The 22,358-nt window shown below is 41.6% G+C and overlaps 1 protein-coding gene across 2 annotated transcripts in view; it reads right to left on the reverse strand.

Moving 5' to 3' along the window:
- Window positions 1–2,123: 2,123 nt before the first annotated feature.
- SCAMP5 (secretory carrier membrane protein 5) overlaps window positions 2,124–22,358 on the reverse strand; it is a 48,441-nt gene continuing 28,206 nt past the window's right edge. For both annotated transcript variants that reach the window (XM_073618941.1, XM_073618940.1), the window contains exons 4-7: window positions 18,495–18,651; window positions 15,791–15,892; window positions 11,690–11,807; window positions 2,124–7,748 (exon numbers count right to left, since the gene is read on the reverse strand). In XM_073618941.1, the coding sequence (XP_073475042.1) occupies window positions 7,554–7,748; window positions 11,690–11,807; window positions 15,791–15,892; window positions 18,495–18,651 (572 nt within the window). In that variant the 3' untranslated portion in view covers window positions 2,124–7,553. The remainder of the gene's footprint in view (window positions 7,749–11,689; window positions 11,808–15,790; window positions 15,893–18,494; window positions 18,652–22,358) is intronic.

Below are 22,358 nucleotides of genomic sequence, written 5' to 3' on the forward strand. Positions count from 1 at the left end.
TGCAATATAACAAAGAATGAAAAATTTAAGGGGGTCTGAATACTTTCTGTCCACACTGTATATATATGTATATATACACACACACACCCATACACTATTTGGATTTGAGCACAGGTTAATCTTATCTTATTGCTGAAAACCAGGGGTGCAATAGATAGACCAAAAGGATTGGCAATTAATTAGGAATGTTGAGTGCCCCACCCATGCAATCCAAGAAGCATTGGATGTGCCAGAAACATTGCGGCATGCCAGTAGGCATCTTTGATGTCAACCAAGGTCAGAAAGTCCCCAGGATGGAGGTAAACAATGACCTGCTAGATCAATTACATGTAAGGAAGGTATTGAGAAACTTTAGAACCAAAATGGAGCGGCTACTACCTTTTGCTATGAGAACAGTGAAAAGGTTTGAGTATACCCTGGAATCTTTTCTTTGCCGAAAGATGGCTATGACCTTTGAGAGAGGAGCTGTGCCAGAGCAGTGTCGTAGTCACCTAGTCTTGAAGGGGACCTTGGCAGTTTTGACAACCTGAAGCAGGGCAGAGGCCGAGCTTAAAGTTCTACCTTGCAGCCCCTGGATTTAAATGCCTAAAATGTCCTGGAATTGGGTGATCTGAAAGGCCAACAGATGTCCCCCCACAAATGAGGGCACCCCTCTTGCACGGAAGGCTTGTTCATGGGGACGTGGGAGTTCAGGATTTATGGCGGAACCAGGAATTACAGAGTCCCATGCTTAGCCCTGAGAGAAACTAAAGGAACTCTTAGCCTTTGAGCCAGGTGGTTTTCCAGATTGAGGCTTAGTCTTCTTTTGCTGGGGCAAAAGGGTGCCCTTTCTTCCAGGGACGTCCTTAATAAAGTTGTCCATTGGTTCACCAAAGAGGCATTACCCAAAGGGCATACACAATAGGCATTTCCTGCACTGATGTTCCACTGAACAGCATTTGAGCCAAAGGGTCCACTGCATTTGTACCAAAAATAAACTCAGTCTGAATATTATTCGATTAATATCTGCTAAACTATTAACATAGTAGAGCAGAGCCACAGGCATGAGCACCAGTTGCTGGTGGGCAGAGAAATCTGTGAGGATAGATCTAGAATCCTGAGACAAATCCCTGGGGCAGACACCTAAGGTCTAGCAGAAAGAGATAGCAAAAGTGGTAAGTTGCAGGGCAGGGTCAGCGAGGAAGAGTAAGGCCTTAGAAAAGGCTTCTAACCTTTTACCCACCTACTCTTTAACCCTTTTCGCTGCCAGAGCCACTTTTGCATTTTTTTTTTGCACATTAAAATGCACATTTTAGGTCTGAGGATTAGGTATAACCCCTCGGACAATATATATTTTCTGAAAGCAAAGCCTGTGGAGAATATAATGGTGGTATTGCAAATGTTTTATGTCACATATTAGCACAACCGTTTATAAAACAGATAGTTTTAGCGCTTTAAAAAATACACTAAAGTTAATTTTAAGGAACAAAATTTATTTACCCATTTTTTTGGAAAATATAAGATGAGGTAGTGTCAAGTAAATGGACACCCAACATGAAAAATCTTAAAATTGTGCCCGCCCAGGACCTGACAGCAAACATCAATACCCAAAATGATGAATAGGCCACAATATGTTTGGATGTAGCCACACCCAGCGCATATGTTTTTGTATGTCTGTGCATGTACGTGGGGCAGAGTCTCTTTTTTTTTTTTTATACATCTCAGAATTGTTCTCCCATATAACTTTATTGCCATTACACAGGGGACCAATAGCTTGTGTTCTCTCTTTAGCCACTTCCTACCTGCACTCTAGCTGAAAGGCGGCTACAGCGTGGCTCTCTCATTCTGGGAGGGCATCCATGGACATCCTCCCAGAACCACACCCCTGTGGTGCATGCATTTGGCGTACTCTGTGATCGCGGTAAAGGGCCAATCACAATAGTAAATGTTTGAAATTTCCTGTAGGAGTACCACGCAAAGTATAAGCAAAAAGGTGATTATCCATTCAGTGGGGGTAATGCCAGATCCTCTCTCGGACTGTTAGGGCCCATTTTGTTGGCATGGCACAGTTAAATCTGAATGGGGAACTCCCATTTTTTTTCGTCCTGATGAAATTAGATTGAATTTTAATAATGGACACCTAGTCTAGTTTGAAAGCTTTCTTTATTTTTGTATTTGATCACACACATCATTTTCCACGATTCTTCTCACTGAACGGCAATAAGTTAAGATAAACACATAAAATGACAAAATAGCAGAACTCATTATTGGAACTGGACAAAAAGTCCTGAGGATCCCATGAATAGCAATACACATGGAGCAACTTGTCGACTGCGAGTTTTAAAGGAAAGTTCATCACATGTATTACTGTGCACTTTCCCATTTATTAACAAGGTGTTAAAAATGTAAACATTACTAAGGGAATGTTGTTTATAATACAATATAACATGACTGGCCATAAATTACATTAATAGCTACTTAGTGGTGTAAGTTAATAAAGAATCTACATAGTTTCCCCAGTGAAAGAAAAGCCATAAACAGCATTTGAATTGTGCATCAAACCTTCTACCAGGAAAACGACAGTTCGGAAAATAGCTGCCACATACTTCTAATACTGAAATTCCAAGGGCAGCGGACACATTGGCACATGACCATGATTGTATGTGAGGTCCTAATTCCAAACCATATAAAAAAGGAAATAAAAAATTCAGCATATTTTTTTTTAGGATGCATCTAGGTTGCAACAGATGGCCAACTCCGCACAAAGCCAAGGTACTGCAAAGGGTCATTCCTGGTGCCTTTCTGTTCTATTTTCCTAGGTAGGTAGTTAGATTGTCATCATGAAACTATTCTGACTGCCTCACACAGTTACAAAGGTTAAAAGGAAAGTCCACCTTTAGAAAAAAACCTGCCTATGCAGGTAAGGGGTGTCTGTAGATAAAAAAAAAAAAAAAAAAACTGTGCAGCTCTGACTAAAGCTTAATAATACCCTTGCTGTAGGCGTAGGCTACATACCTTATAAAGCCTGACTGGAATACGCCCAGGACGTTGCCAAGTGAGGCCTAGTCATTACTGCTCACCTCCACCATTACAAGAGTGAGCTCTCTTTTTCAAACCCCCTCACATGCTCTCTCCCCTGATACAGTAGCTCTGAGCTCAGCATTTCAGAGCCCACACCTGTGATGAAGGAGGTGAGCAGTAATGACTAGGCCTCACTTAGCAATGTCCTGGGAGTTTTCCAGTCGGGCTTCATAAGGTATGTAAATGGCCTACAGCTATAGCAAGGGTATTATTTATCTTTAGTCAGATCTGCATTAATTAATTAATTTGTTTTTATCTACAGATGCCCCTTATTTGCATTGGCAGTTTTGTGGTAAAGGTGAACTCTCTCTTTAACCACTTCCGCCCAGCCATCATTCTGCTATCATATTATGCGTCATATGATGTCCAGCAGGATAACAGCCATCGTGCGCCCGTGGGGGTGCGCATCACGGTGATTAGTGGCGCGGTGTATCAGTCTGACACACCGCTACACCGATCTCGGTAAAGAGCCTCCGACGGAGCCATTGAAGAAGAAAACGTACTTATTTACAAACAATTTTAAGAGAAATAAAGAAAAACTTTTTTTTCAAAATTTTCAGGTCTTTTTTTTATTTGTTGCGCAAAAAATAAAAAAAAAAATCGCAGAGGTGATCAAATACCATCAAAAGAAAGCTCTATTTGTGGGAACAAAATGATAAAAAAATTAGCATGACCACGTAATTGTCATTCAAATTGAGACAGCTCTGAAAGCTAAAAATTGGCTTGGGCAGGAAGGTGTATAAGTGCCTGGTACTGAAGTGGTTAAAGTGGTTGTAAACATCTGACATAAAGTAGGGATAAAGGATATCCCTCTATAGGGTGTACTTGTCTCAATCCAGAGCACTGAAGTGTAATTTCTCTCTGCTGCCTTGTTCCACGGGTATCTGCACAAGTCACTTTTGAAAGGTTTTTCTGACACCAAGAGCTAACTAGGTGACAGGGGAGGGAGCCTCAGCGCAGCGACAGCCTCAGCTCTGTGTGCTGTGTAAAGGGTGTGTGTTTCTTTCCTTCAATCAGCTCTCAGAGCTCTTCTCTGCAGAGTGTAACTTCAGCTCCCTACCCTGTTCTCTGAAAGCTCAGACAAGCGGCAAAAAAATTCTGCATTTCGAGCAGCTTTACAGAAGAAAAGACTGCAGATAAACAGGTATAAGTTATGTAGGAGGATTTGTTTCATCTCTGTGTATCAACTGAGGCCAGTCACTTAAGTGGGTATATGTAGGGGGTTTACAACTACTTTAACTGAGTTTTGTAGGACTTTTTATATCCAGGAACAAAGCTACTGGGTAAGCAGTTAGGGATATTTAACTAAAGTCCCTTTCACACTTGTCCAACCTGAACGTTGCACAATTTTGATGCGACTTGAAGCAATGCTTGTGTAATCTTGAGGTCTATGGACCTCAAGTTGCTTCAAAGTCGGACCAAAGTAGTGCAGGGACTACTTTAAAGTCGCTGCGACTTGAAATTGCACAAATATGAATGGTACTCATTGAAAATCAGGGGGTATGACTTGTCATGCGACTTTGCAGTCCCAAGTCGCAGGACAAGTCGCACAAGTGTGAAAGGGGCCTAAGCAAAATGAAGATTTAAGTAGAGATGACCTTTTGCAGTTTACACACAAAATAAAAAAAGATTCCTGCATGTGCTACGAACACAATTTGGAAACATACAATAATGAACATGACTTTGAATACAGATTAATTTTTTATTTACTGTCCAACATAAGCATCACAACTGGGGTTTAAAAAAAAAAAAAAAAACATAGCTGCCTACATAATTGAAGAAATTTTATTTTAGGTCCCCAGCAAACAATCTTCCAGCTATACCAGTAACTGTAATCTAATAGACTGGAGCTAACACCTAGTATGGAAGCCTGAGAATTGGAGTATAATGGTTCTTTCACATTCAAATAAATTGGTCTCAGTCCACAGAGCAAACAATGATATCTGGTGACTTCCCTGCCCTTTCTCCTTGCATGGACATTGCACCATGCCCTCTCCTTGCATGGACATTGCACCATGCCCTCTCCTTGCATGGACATTGCACCATGCCCTCTCCTTGCATGGACATTGCACCATGCCCTCTCCTTGCATGGACATTGCACCATGCCCTCTCCTTGCATGGACATCTGCCTAAACACACCTCTCCCTTCAACCAGTATCTATTCTACAGGTTAGAGTTAAGCCTAGTACACACACCACTAGTTTCTTTTTCGTTCTACCCATCGGTTTGAAAAAAAAAAACCTGATAGCTTCAGTCGGAGCTGCTGTACTAACAATCCAATGTTAGTACAGCAATCTCCCCTGCTTTGCTATTGTGTTCTGACAGGGGGGCGGCCCGGTCAACTGCTGGTTTTCCAGTATGCTCGTCAAAAAAAAGCTGGCCCAGCTTCCGTCGGACTGGCTGCCATACACACGGGCCGAATGCTGGCCGGTTATTATTGAACTGGAGGATGTCACCCGACATTCGGCCCGTGTGTACTAGGCTTTAGGTTTGTATTGGAATCAGACCACAAGACTTTGCCAAGGGTTAGGCAACAAGGATAATATCAAGTTTACAGCTTGTTAAACAGATTATTTTATTATTTAAGTACTTACATAGATAAGTATTAGGCTCAGCAGGAATTAAATTTAGGACTTTGGGTCCACATTGTTAAAAGAACCCTAATGCCAGGGGCACAAGGGTCCAAATGTTGCTTAGAAGAGAGCATGAGGATGTTCTTCTTATAACAAGGAATTAGCAGCAAAAGCTGTTTTTTTCTTCCTTTATTTAGAGCAATAATATTAAAGAAAATAAGCAATGTTACCATATCTCCTTGGATCATTTACAAAGAACACATTGTATTTCCCCATGCTATTTTTTTATGTAAACATGTGCAGCTGGTAGCACCATAAGTTATGGGGAGACAGGTGAATATCTGGAAACTTTTACATTGTTGATACACAAGGTTCAATTCACAAACGCACCAAGAGATATATATATATATATATATATATATATATATATCCGTTATTTTCAGCCAATAAGTTTGAAAATTACAGTGACATTGCTAAGAAGAAGATCCTTAGCCTTGGGTTCCATCTTTGTGCATTAAGCCCATTACAGAACATTTAAAGATGCCTGAATATTATAATAAGTACCATTGCTTACAAGTAACACACTAATAATTATACATTGTGTAGGTTTTGTTTGTTCACACAACTGTTAGTGTACCACATAAGATATGGAAGGAAACATTTTTTAATCTGGAGGTTCTAAAGCGAGATATGAGGTTTATGAGGAGTAATTTGTTAAGATCAGACTGGAGATATGGCAAACCCAGATTAGCCCACCAATCTCCATACATTGTCCATTAATTATAATCTGCATCACTTGTTCATGTATACTAATTCATGTAAACAATACAAAAAAAACACCACACGTGGCATGATGATGTCTTGTGGCCTCAACACTTGGCTTGATTTACTAAAACTGGTGAGTGCAAAATCTGGTGCAGCTGTGCATGGTAGCCAATCCGCTTCTAGCTTTGACAAAAAAAAAAATGGAAGCTGATTGGTTTCTATGCAGAGCTGCACCAGATTTTGCACTCACCAGTTTTAGCAATTACAACCCCTCTGTGTCCTACTGGAGTGTACAATACATAAAGGATATATTTAGTGTTCAATGGATAAAGGATAAACATATCGTACATTAGTTCCATAGGGATACTATGCATAATTATATAGTGCAGAATCTGTACTTTCACATTATTTAAACAGCAATGTCCAAAAATGAAAAAAAAACAAAACAAAAAAAAAAACACCACACGTTTTAAGAAATTCTGGAGTTCATGAACATACATTAGTGACTAAAACTGCGCAGACATAGTCTGTCCAAAATACTAACAATAATGGTTGCAGACCTGGAGTGAACGAGGTATCAATACCATAAATAAAGGCATTGGCCTTTCAATGGGGTGGTATTTTGCTACAAAGCCAAGCCTTTGGAAGATGGATGCAAGATCACAGGTAGCAAACATTGGAGGTAAGTACATCATCCATGTATTGCTTACTGTGTCTCCCTTTTCTTGCCATGCAGGCTTTAGAGTCACATGATCCATTCAAGGCCAGCTGGGCCGATTCAGACTGCCTGAAACCATCACCTATATGGCAATTCCATTCATTTTCGTTAACCATATATATGTAACTATTTATACTAACTATACAATCTGGTTTTCCCCTTGAATGCTTTTTACTTATTGTAACAATATCTAGCAACCGGTTCAAGCACCAGGCTGTAGCGTTGTATGTATATAAAGTGAACTCACAAACATTTGTCCCCCGTTAACCAGGGATGGATACTCTCTGGGATACCATATACACACACCACTATCAATTATGCACCATATCAAAGGGAATGGGAAGAGAGTTGAATAGACAATTTAACTACTAGAGAACAGCGGAAATGAGGAGTTTTCCAACTCCAGGGAATGTAATTCTTGAAGTCCCGAGAAACTCTTACATTTGATTTGAGTAGCCATAGTTGGGTGTGGCCGAGTACTGAGGTTCTTGCTGTGTCATTGCACCTTGTGCTGCCCCAAGAGCTGCATTCTGAGCTGCCTGCTGGACATGGGGGTTTTTCCAAGCACCTGAGGTCCATTCCTCCTGTGCCTTACTCAGGCTGCCTCCTGCACCACGGTAAAATTTGTGTACCTATAGGGGAGCAAGAAGATAGTTATATTTTCCAATTTTCAGAAATCCTCTGCCATTTGCCCAATTCTGTCCATTCTAAGTCCTGAGATTTACACAGAACAGTCCTGTCTAGTAGAACAGAAGACCAGATTTTTTTTTTTTCCTCCAATAGAAAGGACACTGACCACGTTCAGCCCGCTGGGTTGAATGAAAAAAAAAAAAAAAAAAAATAGTGTGCACTAAGCTAGTGTGTAGCGAAGTAGTTCTTATTCTCATTTACAGCATGCTTGCTCTAGGACAGCCTTTTTCAACCAGGGTGCCTTGGCAAAATGCCTAGAAATTGCCCAAACATTGTATACAAGCCAGCAGGTGGATCAAGCCTGACTTTGAGTTACACAAAGCCACAGGTTTTTATTGTGCACCATTTCAACCTTCCAGCCACCAGCATCCTAACAACCAGTGATGTCATCAGTGTTCATAAGAAGGGTGTTGATCACCTCTGTTTTCCCCTGCCCCTCTCCTTCAGCCCTGGGGTCACATTAGCTGAGTGATGGGGAGAAACTGAGGGAGAGGAGAAACACTGGAACACTAGTCAATACTAGTGCGAAAAAGTGAATTTGCGTTGGAAGAATTAATCACCTCTAATGTTGGGTGTCCTACATGTGTCGATGCTGCCACATTATGTAGAACTATTAGAATCATTTTTTACATTTTAGAATGGGGTGACTTGAGATTGTCCAAAATTTTAAAAGATGCCTTGACTGAAAAAAAGGGTTGAGAAACACTGCTCTAGGACCGTAGTGTATACATACTGTAGTCAGACACATCAAGTCATTTAAATCATAGAAATACATATTTGGTAGCAGTGACCAATGGTGACCAGATTTTGGATCAGATTTAATTTTATCTGTTCAGTTACAGACATGAATTTTGTTAGATCCCCGGAGATTGGTCTCGTTCAGAAATGTGATAAGGGTCTTTCTAAAAACACCACACGCTTGCTTTCATACATAATCCTGGCCACTAGGATAGCCACTGCATGTTGTTGGAGCCAGTCAGTAGTAACATTTGACTAAAGCCTAGTACATACTATTTGTTTTTTTTTATCATTCAACCCAGCGGGCTGAACGAGAGAAATTAAAGCGTTCAGGAGGAGATCCTGTACTGACTTTGCGGTGGTAGTACAGCGATCTACCCTGCTATTCTATTGTGTTCTGACAGGGGGGCAGTCCCCCACCATAACACACCGGTCAGCTCTTTCAGCCATTGGCTGAGAACGCTGATCAAATGACGATAGGCAGACCTTTTTCAGTCGTGACCCTGCGACAGGCTGCCGTACACACTGGCCAAATGTCGGCTGGCTTCTATTGAACCGGCGGTATATGCCGCCCGATATTTAACCCTTAAAGCAAAACAAAAAAAATAAACTGGATCATGATTCAAGATAGAATGACCTGCACCCACCATAATGATTAAGGTAAATTTGGTAAACAAAACATGGCAACCCTGGACACAAAACTTGGCCATGACTGCCCTCGACCCCCCCCCCCCGCCATTTTCTTCTAGCTTTCTTTTTTTCTGGTTTACTTTCTGTATTGACCAGATTTGGAGGACCCTAGTTATATGGTTCTTGACCACTTGAAGCCTGCATAGTGCCTGTGTTCTATGATGGTTATACAGTTTCACCTGGACAAGATACCCGTCCTGTTCGTGAATTTTCTATATCATTTGCATGTATACATAGGTCTCTTCGATACTACTAATCTCGCTGCATCGTGCAAGGATATCCCACATCATCAGTCATATCGAAGTGCAATTTGACCCTGTTTGTTTCATATCTTTGAGATGTTTTTTTTCTCTTTATGTGCCTTATTAACAGTATGTTAATTGTTTACATACCTATCAGTTTCGTACTCTTTGTACTATGGCAAGAAAACCAACAGATTGAAACTAAATCATTAGAAATACAGAAAGGAGTGCTAGACCAAAAACAAACAAGAGTCCAAGAAAACAGTGATGTCACAGATCTATTTTGGCTCCAGTATTGGTACCAGTAGAACCTCTTGTTGATCAGAAACTCTTACATTGTCACTCCATGGGGAAAGTTGAATAATGGTTCTAATATAGATCTGTGAGGTCACTGTTCATCTCAGAGTTCATCTAAATATCACCCAAACTGTCCTCTCCGCTCCTCTCAAGACCTCTTGCTCTCAAGCTCCCTCGTCTCCTCCTCTCATGCTGATCTCCAGGACTTCTCCAGAGCCTCTCCCATCCCCTGGAACTCTCTACCTTAATCTGTCCAGCCATCTCCTACTCTGGCTGCCTTAAGGCAATTCCTGAAAACTCATCTCTTCAGCAAAGCCTATCACTCCTCCAACTAAACTAACTTATCACTTCCATCAGCTCATTCCCTACAGTTACAACCTTCTGTACCACTTGCACCACCCTATTAGATTGTAAGCTCTTACGAGCAGGGCCCTCTTAACCCTATTGTACTGTAACTGTACTAGCTCCCTTTTATATTGTAAAGCGCTGCATAACCTGTTGCGGCTATATAAATCCTGTATAATAATAATAATCCAAGTTATATACCATGTTGAGCCCTGATTAAGGGTCAATGGTGTTGCCCCGCATAACATGCTGGATGTTTTTATATGGCTTATTGACCAACAATGAAAATTATCTTGGACTCCAATCGGTTTTGGTTTGGAGCTCCTTTCTGTATTTCTATGGTTTGAACTTCTTTGGGGTGCCCAATAAAAGAAGGCTTGCTGTGTGGGAGCCGCCTCATAAAAGCTATTTAGCCTGTTTGAAGCGCTCCCCCATGTGACTTCACCTACAAGTACTAAAGTTTCTAGCACCTCTATAAATATGTTAAGTCCACAACAAGGCTTTTAGAATATTTTAGGTGGTGAGCCCGGATGGCAGCCCCATATTTACAGGTCTTGTCCCTCTCTTAATCTGTGACTGGAATGAGAAGCAGCAGACGGATGAGCTCATCTGTCATGCTGTCCTGATCGGTATGTTTCTTGTTAGTACATGAGAAATGCAGCAACGCAAGTACAGCGCTTACATTTAAAAAAGGATCTTAACTTTGAAAGCTGTGCTAACCGGTCATTTTTCTCCTTCATTGATGTGCACTGATGAGGCCGCACTGGTGGGCACTGTTGGGGCGGCACTGATAATGAGGACACTGATGATCAGTGCTCTGATTATCATTGCAGATGTCTTCTTTCACACTAGCCAGTTACGGGCTCTCTCCTCACGCTGTGGCAGCCTGAGGAAAGGAATGTCAATAACCGCCAAGTGTGTTTACATCGTGATCAGCTGTGATTGGCTCTTTATCCCGATCTGTGATCAGTTGTGCCTGAAGGACACAACGATCACAGAGACCACCGGATGTGTGCTGCAGCGGGTGCGCGGTTCTGGGAGGAGGTCAACAGACGCCCTCCCAGAACTGGACGACTGCGCTGTAGCCTTCATTTGGCCATCGCGCAGTCTGCAAGTGGTTAAAGAATATGTAAACCCAACATTTCATATTCCTGATATGTGCATGCTGTACCATGTACTTGAACATGAAAAACTATCCTATTTTACTTGTATTGCTTCCTTTATGTGAAATCCCTGGTGTTCCTATTGGTCTCTCTATTTTCCAATTAAAAACTGGCCACACTAGGCATGAGAGCACAGCACGGTCAGTGTTCTGGCTGTGCTGGGAACTTACCCTGCTCACCTCCAATGATTAGACTTGTGCTGACACCCCAGAGCTGAATTTGGGTCTTTTACGGTTCCCAGTAGTTCACATTCGATAAGCATTACACATGACAAGCACTGTACAATCACCTTTAGGAACCTGCTATAGCTGGTGACCTCACACTCAGCCCTAAGACAGTAAGCTGTCAACAATAGCAATCACCATAAATTCAAAATAGCTCAACACAACATTTGTATCCCCATTATACCTTAGTCAATGCTATAAAGGACAAGACGGCCATAGCTGTGAACATAATGGTAGGAATCAGCATCACCACCGCAGACCCCACATTTGTTCCAAAGAAGGAAATTGCTGCAATCCATCCGCTGAAAGAAGGAAAAATGGAACAAAGACACATGAGGATGAAATCTACTACAGTATTTGATTTAACCCTTTCCTGACCTGAAGTCATCGATACCCAGATGCCCATATCAAATATAGCAGCAACAGTAAGTGTTGGTTAAGTTGATAATAATACTTTGAGGAATTTCCCTACCTAAATGATTTTTTAAATTGCTTTCTAAGGACACAGAGCATTTGGTGCAATGATAATAAATCCCCTCTTTTTATTTCCCAATGTAAGCCACAAAATTGACAAAAATGTTTAAATGTATTTCTTCTCTCCACTGCTCATAATTTATAATTTTTTTTTTCAACTTTTACTTTAGCAGCCCCAAAAGTCACGCCTTACACCTTGTCAATGCGCCTTACACTCTAGGAGCCCAGAGTGTGGGTTTAAATTTGTAAACAAATCAATGTAATCCCAATTATTGGCTATTCTAGTCATCATAAGACCAGGAACCAATAGGGGTGGTCGTCAATAGCCTAGCCGCTGTGGGCTCCTAGTTCCAAAATGGAAGGTAGAATAATATTCCTTTGGCATGAGGCATCCTGCTGAGGAATGATAATCTACAGATTGTGGGCAGGAAGCAGTTGAAGGATAAGTCCACCCTAACACTAAAACTGCTACAACTACAGACACCTACGATCTAACACTAACCTATCTAGCCCTGTACAGAAGAAATCAGTATACATACCTTTATTGAAGCCAATCCAATCCAGTCTCCAGCAGCAGAAGCTCTGCAGAGGACACAGCCGACAACGGCTATGAAATGAATTGGAAGTGACTTCACCCATAGAGTTACTATTGGGCTTCTGTTATCGGCTGTGTCCTCTGCACCCGCCCACACAGAGAAGCTGAAGCTGACAGCTCAGCGTGGGATCGGGTCGGCTTCAAAAAAGGTATGTATACTGATTTCTTCTTTACAGGGCTAGATAGGTTAGTGTTAGATCATGGATGTCTGTAGATGCAGGGATTTTAGTGTTAGGGTGGACTTCTACTTTAAAACATTCTAAAAAGGAAACCTTGTGAAAGAGGATACTAAGTTTACTTCTGCTCTTTCCAGTAATTTCTGTGTGTACAGCAGAAAATCATATTCTATCAAACAAATCTACAAATGCACTGCTTCTATAATATCTTGTTAAACTGTAAAAAATAGGAAATGATATGCACCGCATAGATAAACCCATGCATATAATGGATAGCAATAATAAAAGTTACCAACCAGCAAATGGGTCGACTGTATTTTAGTAGAGAATAATCTTGCATAGCAGTTCAAATCCATGAGGGCCAGAGTTTGTCACGTGATTAACATCTACTTCATCCATACATGGGTGGCAAAACCCCTTAGCCTCGGTTCACACCGTGAACCGCATGTGAATGGAACTGGAACCGCAACGCATTCCTAATCGATTCACATGTGATTAAGTGCAGTGCGGTTTCAGCCCATTGAATTTCAATGGGCTTAAATCGCACCAAAGTTATTCATGCACCAATTTTGGAACTGCACCACAACCAGATCGCATAGTACTTTTGTACCATGCGATCCAGTGTGGGCAAATGCACTGTGTTTTGCAACCTACATTTGGAGTGTTGTTAAGATTGCATTAACACCAGCTGCAGATTGCAAGGGCAGTGTGATTTGAATGCTGTGTGGAAAACGTGGAGTTTTCCGCACTGCATTAGTGTGAACCTAGCTTAAAAGGTTCACACTAATGCAGGTGTGAACCTTTATTTTTTTTGCATAGTTATATTGGACCAGCTTGTGGTGGCGAGTATACATATTGCATATTTAGGCAATCCCTGTGGAAACAGAGAATCGCTGTAGTAGCCGCTGCTACTACAATGATCTTGACAGTTTTCTTGATTCTCTGTCAATGGCTGCTTTGCTGCAGAGTGACCTGGGACTTGTGGTGGGGGCTTGGGAGGTCGCTCACTTGGCATGGGTGCCATTCAGCGAATTGCATTTTTCCTAATGAATGCAAAGCATTCTCTGATTGGACAAAGTCACAATCTCCACCTTGATTAAACAAATAACTATCAATAAAAGACTATCAATAAAAGAGTGTAGATCATGCAAACATAATACTGATAAAAAAATATAAACATCCATATATCATAATGTCCATATAAAAATGCACGTGAGGAAACGCAAAGGTTCCAAGGGAGGAAGTAAGTGGGGAAGTAAGTGACTGGAGTGAAAAAACAGTTTGATATGAATTCAAACTTCTTCCCGTGTGTGCTGGTCCCTGTGGAGTCCAATCTACTTTGGTTTCTCTGCGCATTTGACTGCTTGCTAGTAGCCCATTGGATCTGGTAAGAGTACTACCCGATAATTGTGTCTGGTGGTGGCTGCACATTCTATGTCAATTTCCACTCCTAGTGGTCCTCTTCACAAAACCACATCTAACTTCTCCCCAGAAGCAGAAGTTTGAATACACATCAAACTGTTTTTCACTCCAGTCACTTACTTCCTCCCTTGGAACCTTTGGGTTTCCTCACGTGCATTTTTATATGGATATTATGATATATTGATATTTATAATCAGTATTATGTTTTTTGCACACCTCAGCGCTACACTTTATATCACACTCACTTATGCAATCAGTTCTATTGCAGTGTCAGCAGCTTAATATTCCTTGAGTGCTGGCACAGTATAATCTTTTATTGTTATTGACAATCTCCACCTTGTTGAATCACAGAAGGCTTTGGGGCCACAGACTTTGGTCAATACTGACTCTCTCCAAACACTACCCAGTTACATGTCCATGAAAAGGAACGGAAATTCAAAAGGAGAAACCTTCCCTAAGGTAAGTAGGCATAGGTAAGTGAACAGCTCCTCTAGGAGTGTACCTTCAGCCTCTGGAGTTCCATGATCAAAGGTAACACATTAACTAGCTGGCTTCTATAGAGGTCCTCCCTTTAAAAGGAGAAGTTCATCTTTCTGAACATGTTACACCCATATTTAGGGTGTAACATGTTCAGCATCTGCCTGCTCCCCCTCTCGTGACAGCATGGATCCCTGTCCAGGGCTCCGCCCACACGGCTGGGTCATTCATAGATCTCTGTTACTTCTGCATGCGAGCGACGGTGTGCTTTAAAATTTATTGATTTTTTTACACTTTCCCTTTAATTTTTTGATCACTTTTATTCCTATTACTAGGAATGTAAACATTCCTTGTATTAGAAATAAGGCATGACAGGTCCGCTTTATGGAGAGATGTGGGACCCCACATCTCTCCCCTATGCTGGAAAGCACTAGAAAAAAAAAAAAACTGGCAGTGTTTACATCTGCCAGAGCCGGAAGTGACATTATGATGTCCTTCCGGCCTCCAAGGGTCATAGAGATGGGCGGGGACCATATGGTCCATGGCCAGCTACCATCTGGATCATGGCCAGCTCTAGGGTAAACCGGCGCTGCCACAAGATTGGATCTCCGGCTCCCCGATCACACGGACATTCCCTCCCGCGGCCTGTAAAAGCAATCTAGTGGCTAATCAGCCGCTAAGATGGCTTTTACAACACAGGTAATCGCCGGCTGAAAAAAGAAGATACTGGATGATGTCTATAGCGGCAGGCATTATCCAGATATCTTCACTCAAAGTCCAGGATGTCATATGATGTCCACCCAGGGAAAAATGGTTAAATGGATGGCATCAAGAAGTGAAGTCAATGCTTTAATGAAAACCCATACATATTATATAAATCCATTTAGTTTATTACGCCCTATCTGCACCAGGTGTTACGGAGTTTTCAGCAAGTGTCATGAAGGTCAGTAGAATGACCCTTTTGTACTTATGTGTAGTGGTGCTTACATGGTAAGATCAGAACACAGTCAATGAAAAAACCCCATGTATGAGTATTTCCACCTAGACCATCTCTAATGACCAAGTGCAAAAACTGGCAATGGTCGTTACCCAGCAAATGACCCAACATCACCATTGTCATGAAATGTACATAAACTCTCACCAGACTCCCCAGCCAGGAATACCAACGGCTTGTATTATGCTAATAACCAACTGGGCCAAGAAGGTAAAGAAGAAAGCCATAAAGTTAAAGGAACTGTCCGTCCTGTCAAAGGAGAAAAATCATATATCAAATACAGAATCTGTAAATAACAATTCAAATGTAGAAAACAGAGATAGGTGGATTACATGGAAGTATTCCCATCATGCAAACAATCCATGTTAGCACAATGTATAGGGGGTACCAGTTACTGCACCAAAAGCATAGGAAGTCAAGAGGTATATATATTATACACACATATCTAACATGTTCAGTAATCACTGCCATACTGGCGCTGTTATTACATTAAATAAAATGTCTTGGTGTGGCTTGCAGTGTTTAATAAAACAAGAGGATAAGTAAAGACTTATACAAGTAAACAGGAATGTTAAAAGATTGACAGGCTAGAGCTACATTGACATTTTTCGTCTCTCAAGTCTTCATAAATATTTTAAAAAGACGATGCGTAATGAGTTACAAATGTATGATTGGTAAAGGACCAGTTAGATATGCTATTTTGAGGTTGTGCACCCGAGTCATTGATTATCAAAGTCATCAGCTTTTAGTATTTGCTGCAGTGTAGCCTTAGCCTAAAAGAGAAAGTGAAAGTATACAGACTCATGGGTAAAGTAGATAAAGTGTGAGAACACCTCCACGCTCCGCGCTACATTAAAGTCAAAGAGGCCAAAGAAACACCTAAAACTCTTCCCGTTCTTTAAGAAAACCACAAGGCCTGGTCATGTGACTAAATGTGTAGGCATTTGGTCACCGGTTCCATCAACCATCAGTTCTCACACCCAGGAATTGTAGGATCCTAGATATGTGCTTCCACAAGTACAGTACTGTGCAAACGTCAAAGGCAGGTGTGAAAAAATGCTGTCAATTAAGAACGCTTTCAGAAATAGAAGTGTTAATAATTTTATTTTCATCAAATCACAAAATGGAAAGTAAATGAACACAAGAGAAATCCAAATCTAACCAATATTTGGTGTGACCACCCTTTGCCTTTCATGCACTGTTGAGTGGCTTAGCCTTGTTTATACATCCTAAGCATGAAAACATAGGAACTGGGGTGCAGAAAAATAGCCAAAGGTGTTCTGGACTGATGAGTCAAAATATGAAATAATTGGCTATAACAGGAGGCAGTTTGTTCGCCAAAGGGCTCCAGAGCGGTACAATAATATGTGTCTGCAGGCAAAAGTGAAGCATTGTGGAGGTTCCTTGCAGGTATGGGGGTGCTTTTCTGCAAATGGAGTTGGGAGATTTGGTCCATATCAATGGTGTCCTTGGTGCTCATAAATACAGTCCAATACTTAGCCATCATGCCATGACATCAGGGAGGCGAGTGATTGGCCCCACATTTACATACAGCCAATGACATTAAAGAAGAAGTAAACCCTGATGGGTTTTTCTTCCTTTCCTCTTCTCTGCAAAGACATAATGTGCTAGTATGCATCGCATACTAGCACATTTGTGACACTTACCTGCAAACGAAGCCCGCACCGCCCCAGCTACAGGCCGCATCCATCTTCGCCCATCTTCCTTCCGAGGGCATGGACTCCGGCTGTGTAAATGTCCGGAGCTGCGTGATATTACTCCCGCGCATGCACACGGTGTTGTAATATGTTGGCCAATTTATGTATAATATTAAAATTGAGTTGGCTTGGACAAATCAACTGAATTTCTGCTCAACCCATATATCTACTCTGTCGGATTTTCTGTCATCTGTGGACTTTGGACTTTGTTCTGTGTTGGAAGTCAATAAAGTGCATCTCTCTGGAAGAATTGGGTTGCTGCGGAAGAGTACTTACATCATCATCATTATAATAACCACTAATTAATTATCATACCCACTCTACATCATATCACCCAATATACATTATTATACCCGATCACTACACATGGGAGCCACCAGTCACGGCACACGCTCCTGAAGAAACGGCATGGGCGGCTGTTTCTTCAGAGTGCATGCGCCAATGACATTATTAGCGCAGTAAACAGTGAATATCTATTAAACGGCGCACATTTAGGAGATATTTACAGTACCTATAGGCAAGCCTTATTCCAGGCTTACCTATAAGTACAAATGTCACAGGGAGGTTTACAACCACTTTAAGAACAATCGCCAGCGTTCAGAAGAACAAGGAGTCCTGGAATTGATGGTTTGGACCCCACAGAGCCCTGATCACATCATCAGATCTGCCTGGGATTACATGAAGAGACAGAAGGATGTGAGGCAGCCTACATCCACAGAAGATCTGTGATTCGTTCTCCAAGATGTTTGGAACAACCTACCTGCCGAGTTCCTTCAAAAAGCTGTGCAAGTGTACCTAGGAGAATTGATGCCGTTTTGAAGGCAAAGGGTGGTCACACCAAATATTGATCTGAATTTCTCTTCTCTTCTCTTCATTTACTTTCCATTTTGTTAATTGATAAAAAAAAACTATTAATACTTCTATTTCTGAAAGCATTCTTAATTTACAGCATTTTCCCCACACCTGCCTAAAACGTTTGCACAGTACTGTATATAAGAAATCCCTTCTGCAATTTTTATTTCTTTCAGTAATGGGGTAGGGAGGTGTTATTACACTTTGGGTGATCTATGAAGGTAACAAGCATGTGTTGTGGACAAAGTTGATTAAATGTAAATTGGCAGTCACATACTTACTTGAACGCTTTGTAAATGGGTCTGAACCAGCACACGTAGGAACAGGGAGTGAAAAGGATGAGCCATAGAAATGCCAGGCCGAAATTAGTGGCTCCGCCTCCTCCAATCAGCCACGCCAGGCAGCCAATCAGATTCACCGCCAGCGTGATGCTGTTCACTGCACGCACACACCGGGCCACGCAGAGGCACACACATGCAGCAAGAAGAAGAGAGCCAAAGATAAGAATGAGGTTGGGGCAAAGTCAGAGCAAAGGAGTCAGGATCTATAACCCTCCCTGGAACTCCAAACTACACTCAGAGAATATCACACAGTGCATGAGCAGCAGATCAGATTATATACTCCTAGAATGAACACAGGCAAGCTGTGCGTCACACAGAACATGTGCATCCTACCAGTGTATGCATTAGGGTGATCATGCAATATTACACGCATGTATAAAAGCACACACACAGCATGTCTGGAACACCAGTGCAGCAGTTAATTGGTAGCTTGTGTATAAAATGAAACCTTATATGAGAGATGGAGCAGACAAGGGCAAATTCACCTTGATAAGCATTCTGCGACTGAGCGGTATTCTTTTCATTGCTGCAGGATTGGGGAATAACAATCTCTTACATGACAATGTGAGCAATGATGAAAAAGCGCAGTCAGATCAAAAGCTCCACATACTGTTCATATGTCCAGTCGTACAACTAGGAGGATAATGGACAAGTACACAGTTGGGAGGAAATAAAAAAATAAAATATAAATAAACACAATATTGATGGAATGTATTCATTGATCACTATGCTGTATGTATACTGTCAGCACACACAATGAGAGCATTTGTACACAATCTGCATGCGTGTTTTCAGGAGGAACACAGCAGGACCGCAATCTGCAGAATTACAGTGTGACATTTCAGGCATCTAAGTCTTACACGGCAACATCTGACATTATATTTATTTCCAGTTTACACTTACTGCATCAACGTATACAGTATATACATGTACAACCCTGTCTACAGCATGTAAAAAGCTTTTTAACCACACAAATATTCAGACTGTGAGTGAGGAAATGGGTAGAGGGGGAGGTCATGTTCTCCCTAACCGACTAAAACAAATATAGCATATACAGTAAAACCTTGGATTGCGAGCATAACTCGTTCCAGAAACATGCTTGTAATACAAAGCACTTGTATATCAAAGCAAATTTCCCCATAAGAAATAATAGAAACTCAAATTATTTGTTCCACAACCATTTATTCATAAGTCCTTCAGTATATAGTCCATGTAAAAAGATTATAGCAATGTGACCAGGTTGTGTAACCAATAAAATGGAAGCCTCCATAAGGGGATTAGAAGCAAAATCCAGCAGGAGCTACAGAGTATATAAGAGAAGAGAGGCACCTCTAAGCCCCGGTTCACACTGAGGCAGCGCGACTTGCAGCGCGACTGCCTCAGGCGACCTGGACACGACAGGGGCGGCGACTTGCAAAACGACTTCTATATAGAAGTCTATACAAGTTGCCCCCAAAGTAGTACAGGAACCTTTTTCTAAGTCGGAGCGACTTGCGTCGCTCCGATTAGAACGGTTCCATTGTACAGAACGGGACGCTACTTGTCAGGCGGCTAGGCCGCCTGACAAGTCGTCCTAGTGTGAACCGACCCTTAGTGTTACATAATGTTGCTAAATGTTGTACATTCATTAAATGTAACCATATCGCTACACTTAGAGGTGCCTCTCTTCTCTTTTATACTTAGTCGTGACATGATGCTACTTGTATATCAAGACAACGCTTGTATATCAAGTCAAAATGTATTTAAAAATGTTGCTTGTCTTACAAAACGCTCTCAAACCAAGTTACTCCCAAACCAAGGTTTTACTGTATTTAAGAAATGCATTTTGGGCTGCCACTGCTGACCTGTTTTTGAAAATTTGAGTTTCATGGATGCCATACAATGAATAGCGTTGAGACTTTTGGAGCCACAGTCACATTTTTTTTTTTTTCATAAAACTGATTAACAAACGACAAGTCTTATGCCCCGTACACACGGTCGGATTTTCCGAAGGAAAATGTGTGATAGGACCTTGTTGTCGGAAATTCCAACCGTGTGTAGGCTCCATCACACATTTTCCATCGGATTTTCCGACACACAAAGTTTGAGAGCAGGCTATAAAATTTTCCGACAACAAAATCCGTTGTCGGAAATTCCGATCGTGTGTACACAAATCCGATGGACAAATTGCCACGCATGCTCGGAATAAATAAAGAGATGAAAGCTATTGGAGACCCGACGTACGTGTTTTACGTCACCGCGTTTAGAACGATTGGATTTTCCGACAACTTTGTGTGACCGTGTGTATGCAAGACAAGTTTGAGCCAACATCCGTCGGAAAAAATCCTAGGATTTTGTTGTCGGAATGTCCGAACAAAGTCCAACCGTGTGTACGGGGAATAATGCAGGCCATAGATTATGCGATTTTTGCAAAATCGCTCGATTGCCCCATCAACACTGTTAGCTTTGATGAAAGAATCCCTCCCGCAGAGCTAATGTGCGGAACCAATACAGTGATTACTGCTTGTGGCTATATACACTGTCAATAATTGCATGCTAAACATCCGACATGCTGGCTGTACCCAAGTTCATTGATGGATTGACTTGGGTACAATCAGCCTGTCCATAGATGGACTGAATCTCAGCCAGTCCCTGCTGAATTGGCCGAGATTCAATCCATCTATGGCCGGCTTAAATTAAAAAAAAAAAAAAAAAAAATTTATCCTCAGAACCCTACAAAAGCAGTTGATCAAAAGGAAGGCAAAAAAAAAAAACAAACAACTTTATGATGCTGGTTCAAGTTGCTTCAACAATGAAAAAAAAAATCCTTGCTGATCACTATGGAAATGAAACATTCCTTGGATCAACATTCTACAGTTTTATTATCTATTAAAGGCAAAGTACAGCCAAAGCTCGTTTGGCTGTAGTTCTCGTGTGGATCACAGGAGTGCAATTTGTTCTGCACCCCTGTGACCTGTTTTCAGCAGACAGTGAGCTGAAGCCCGCTGTCGGCTGACGTCACAGAGCCGGTCCGCTGGGGCAAGATCATGACAAAATAATCGAGATCTGAGCACATCCCTGGACCGGCACTGGGCTCAGCCTCTCAGCAAGCCTCTGAGAACCTGAGCCAGCCGTTCCCGCCCGATCCACAGCCCAGTGCGCCAGTGAGCAGGGCAGGCAGAGCGGATAGCCAGTGACTGACAGAAACTCTGCTCACTGAGTACTGAGAACCAAGCAATTAGCGGTCTTTGATTGCTCGGTTCTCAGTCTTAAAGCCGGAGGGGACCGATGCTGCATCCGCCTAGGTAAATATGATTTTGAAAAAAAAAACCAAAACAAACTTCTCTTAATATTAGTGGCCGTTTGTATTTTATAAAACAAAAAAAAAAAAACACGTTCAGCTCTCTTTTCTAACATTAATCTAGATGGGGTTGGCTAGAACCCCATTATTATGGAAGACTGGACTGGATTATCTCGAAGTACATCTAGGTGAGAAAAAAAAAAAATGGAAAAGGTTTGCAACCTTTTCCATTTTTTTTTTTACCCAAATGTGACGGATCCGAGACACATCTATTTACATCTACCCATCTAAAGACCTTAAGCCCTGGTTCACACCACTGAGATTTTGAAATTGCGCCATTTCTGTGAGATTTCAAAGCTGCAGATCAGTGAAATTTGCACTTCTTTGTGGCTTCCAACTCCATTTAACAGAAATCTATGCAAGTTGCAATGAAATCCCCAAAAAGTAGTCCAGGAATCTTTTTATAGAGTCGCAACGATTTGAACGGTTCCATTGCCATCAATGGGCTGCGACTGGTCAGTGAT

Source organism: Aquarana catesbeiana, linkage group LG03 (assembly GCF_042186555.1).
Source record: "Aquarana catesbeiana isolate 2022-GZ linkage group LG03, ASM4218655v1, whole genome shotgun sequence".
In the NCBI taxonomy this organism is placed as follows: Eukaryota; Metazoa; Chordata; class Amphibia; order Anura; family Ranidae; genus Aquarana; species Aquarana catesbeiana.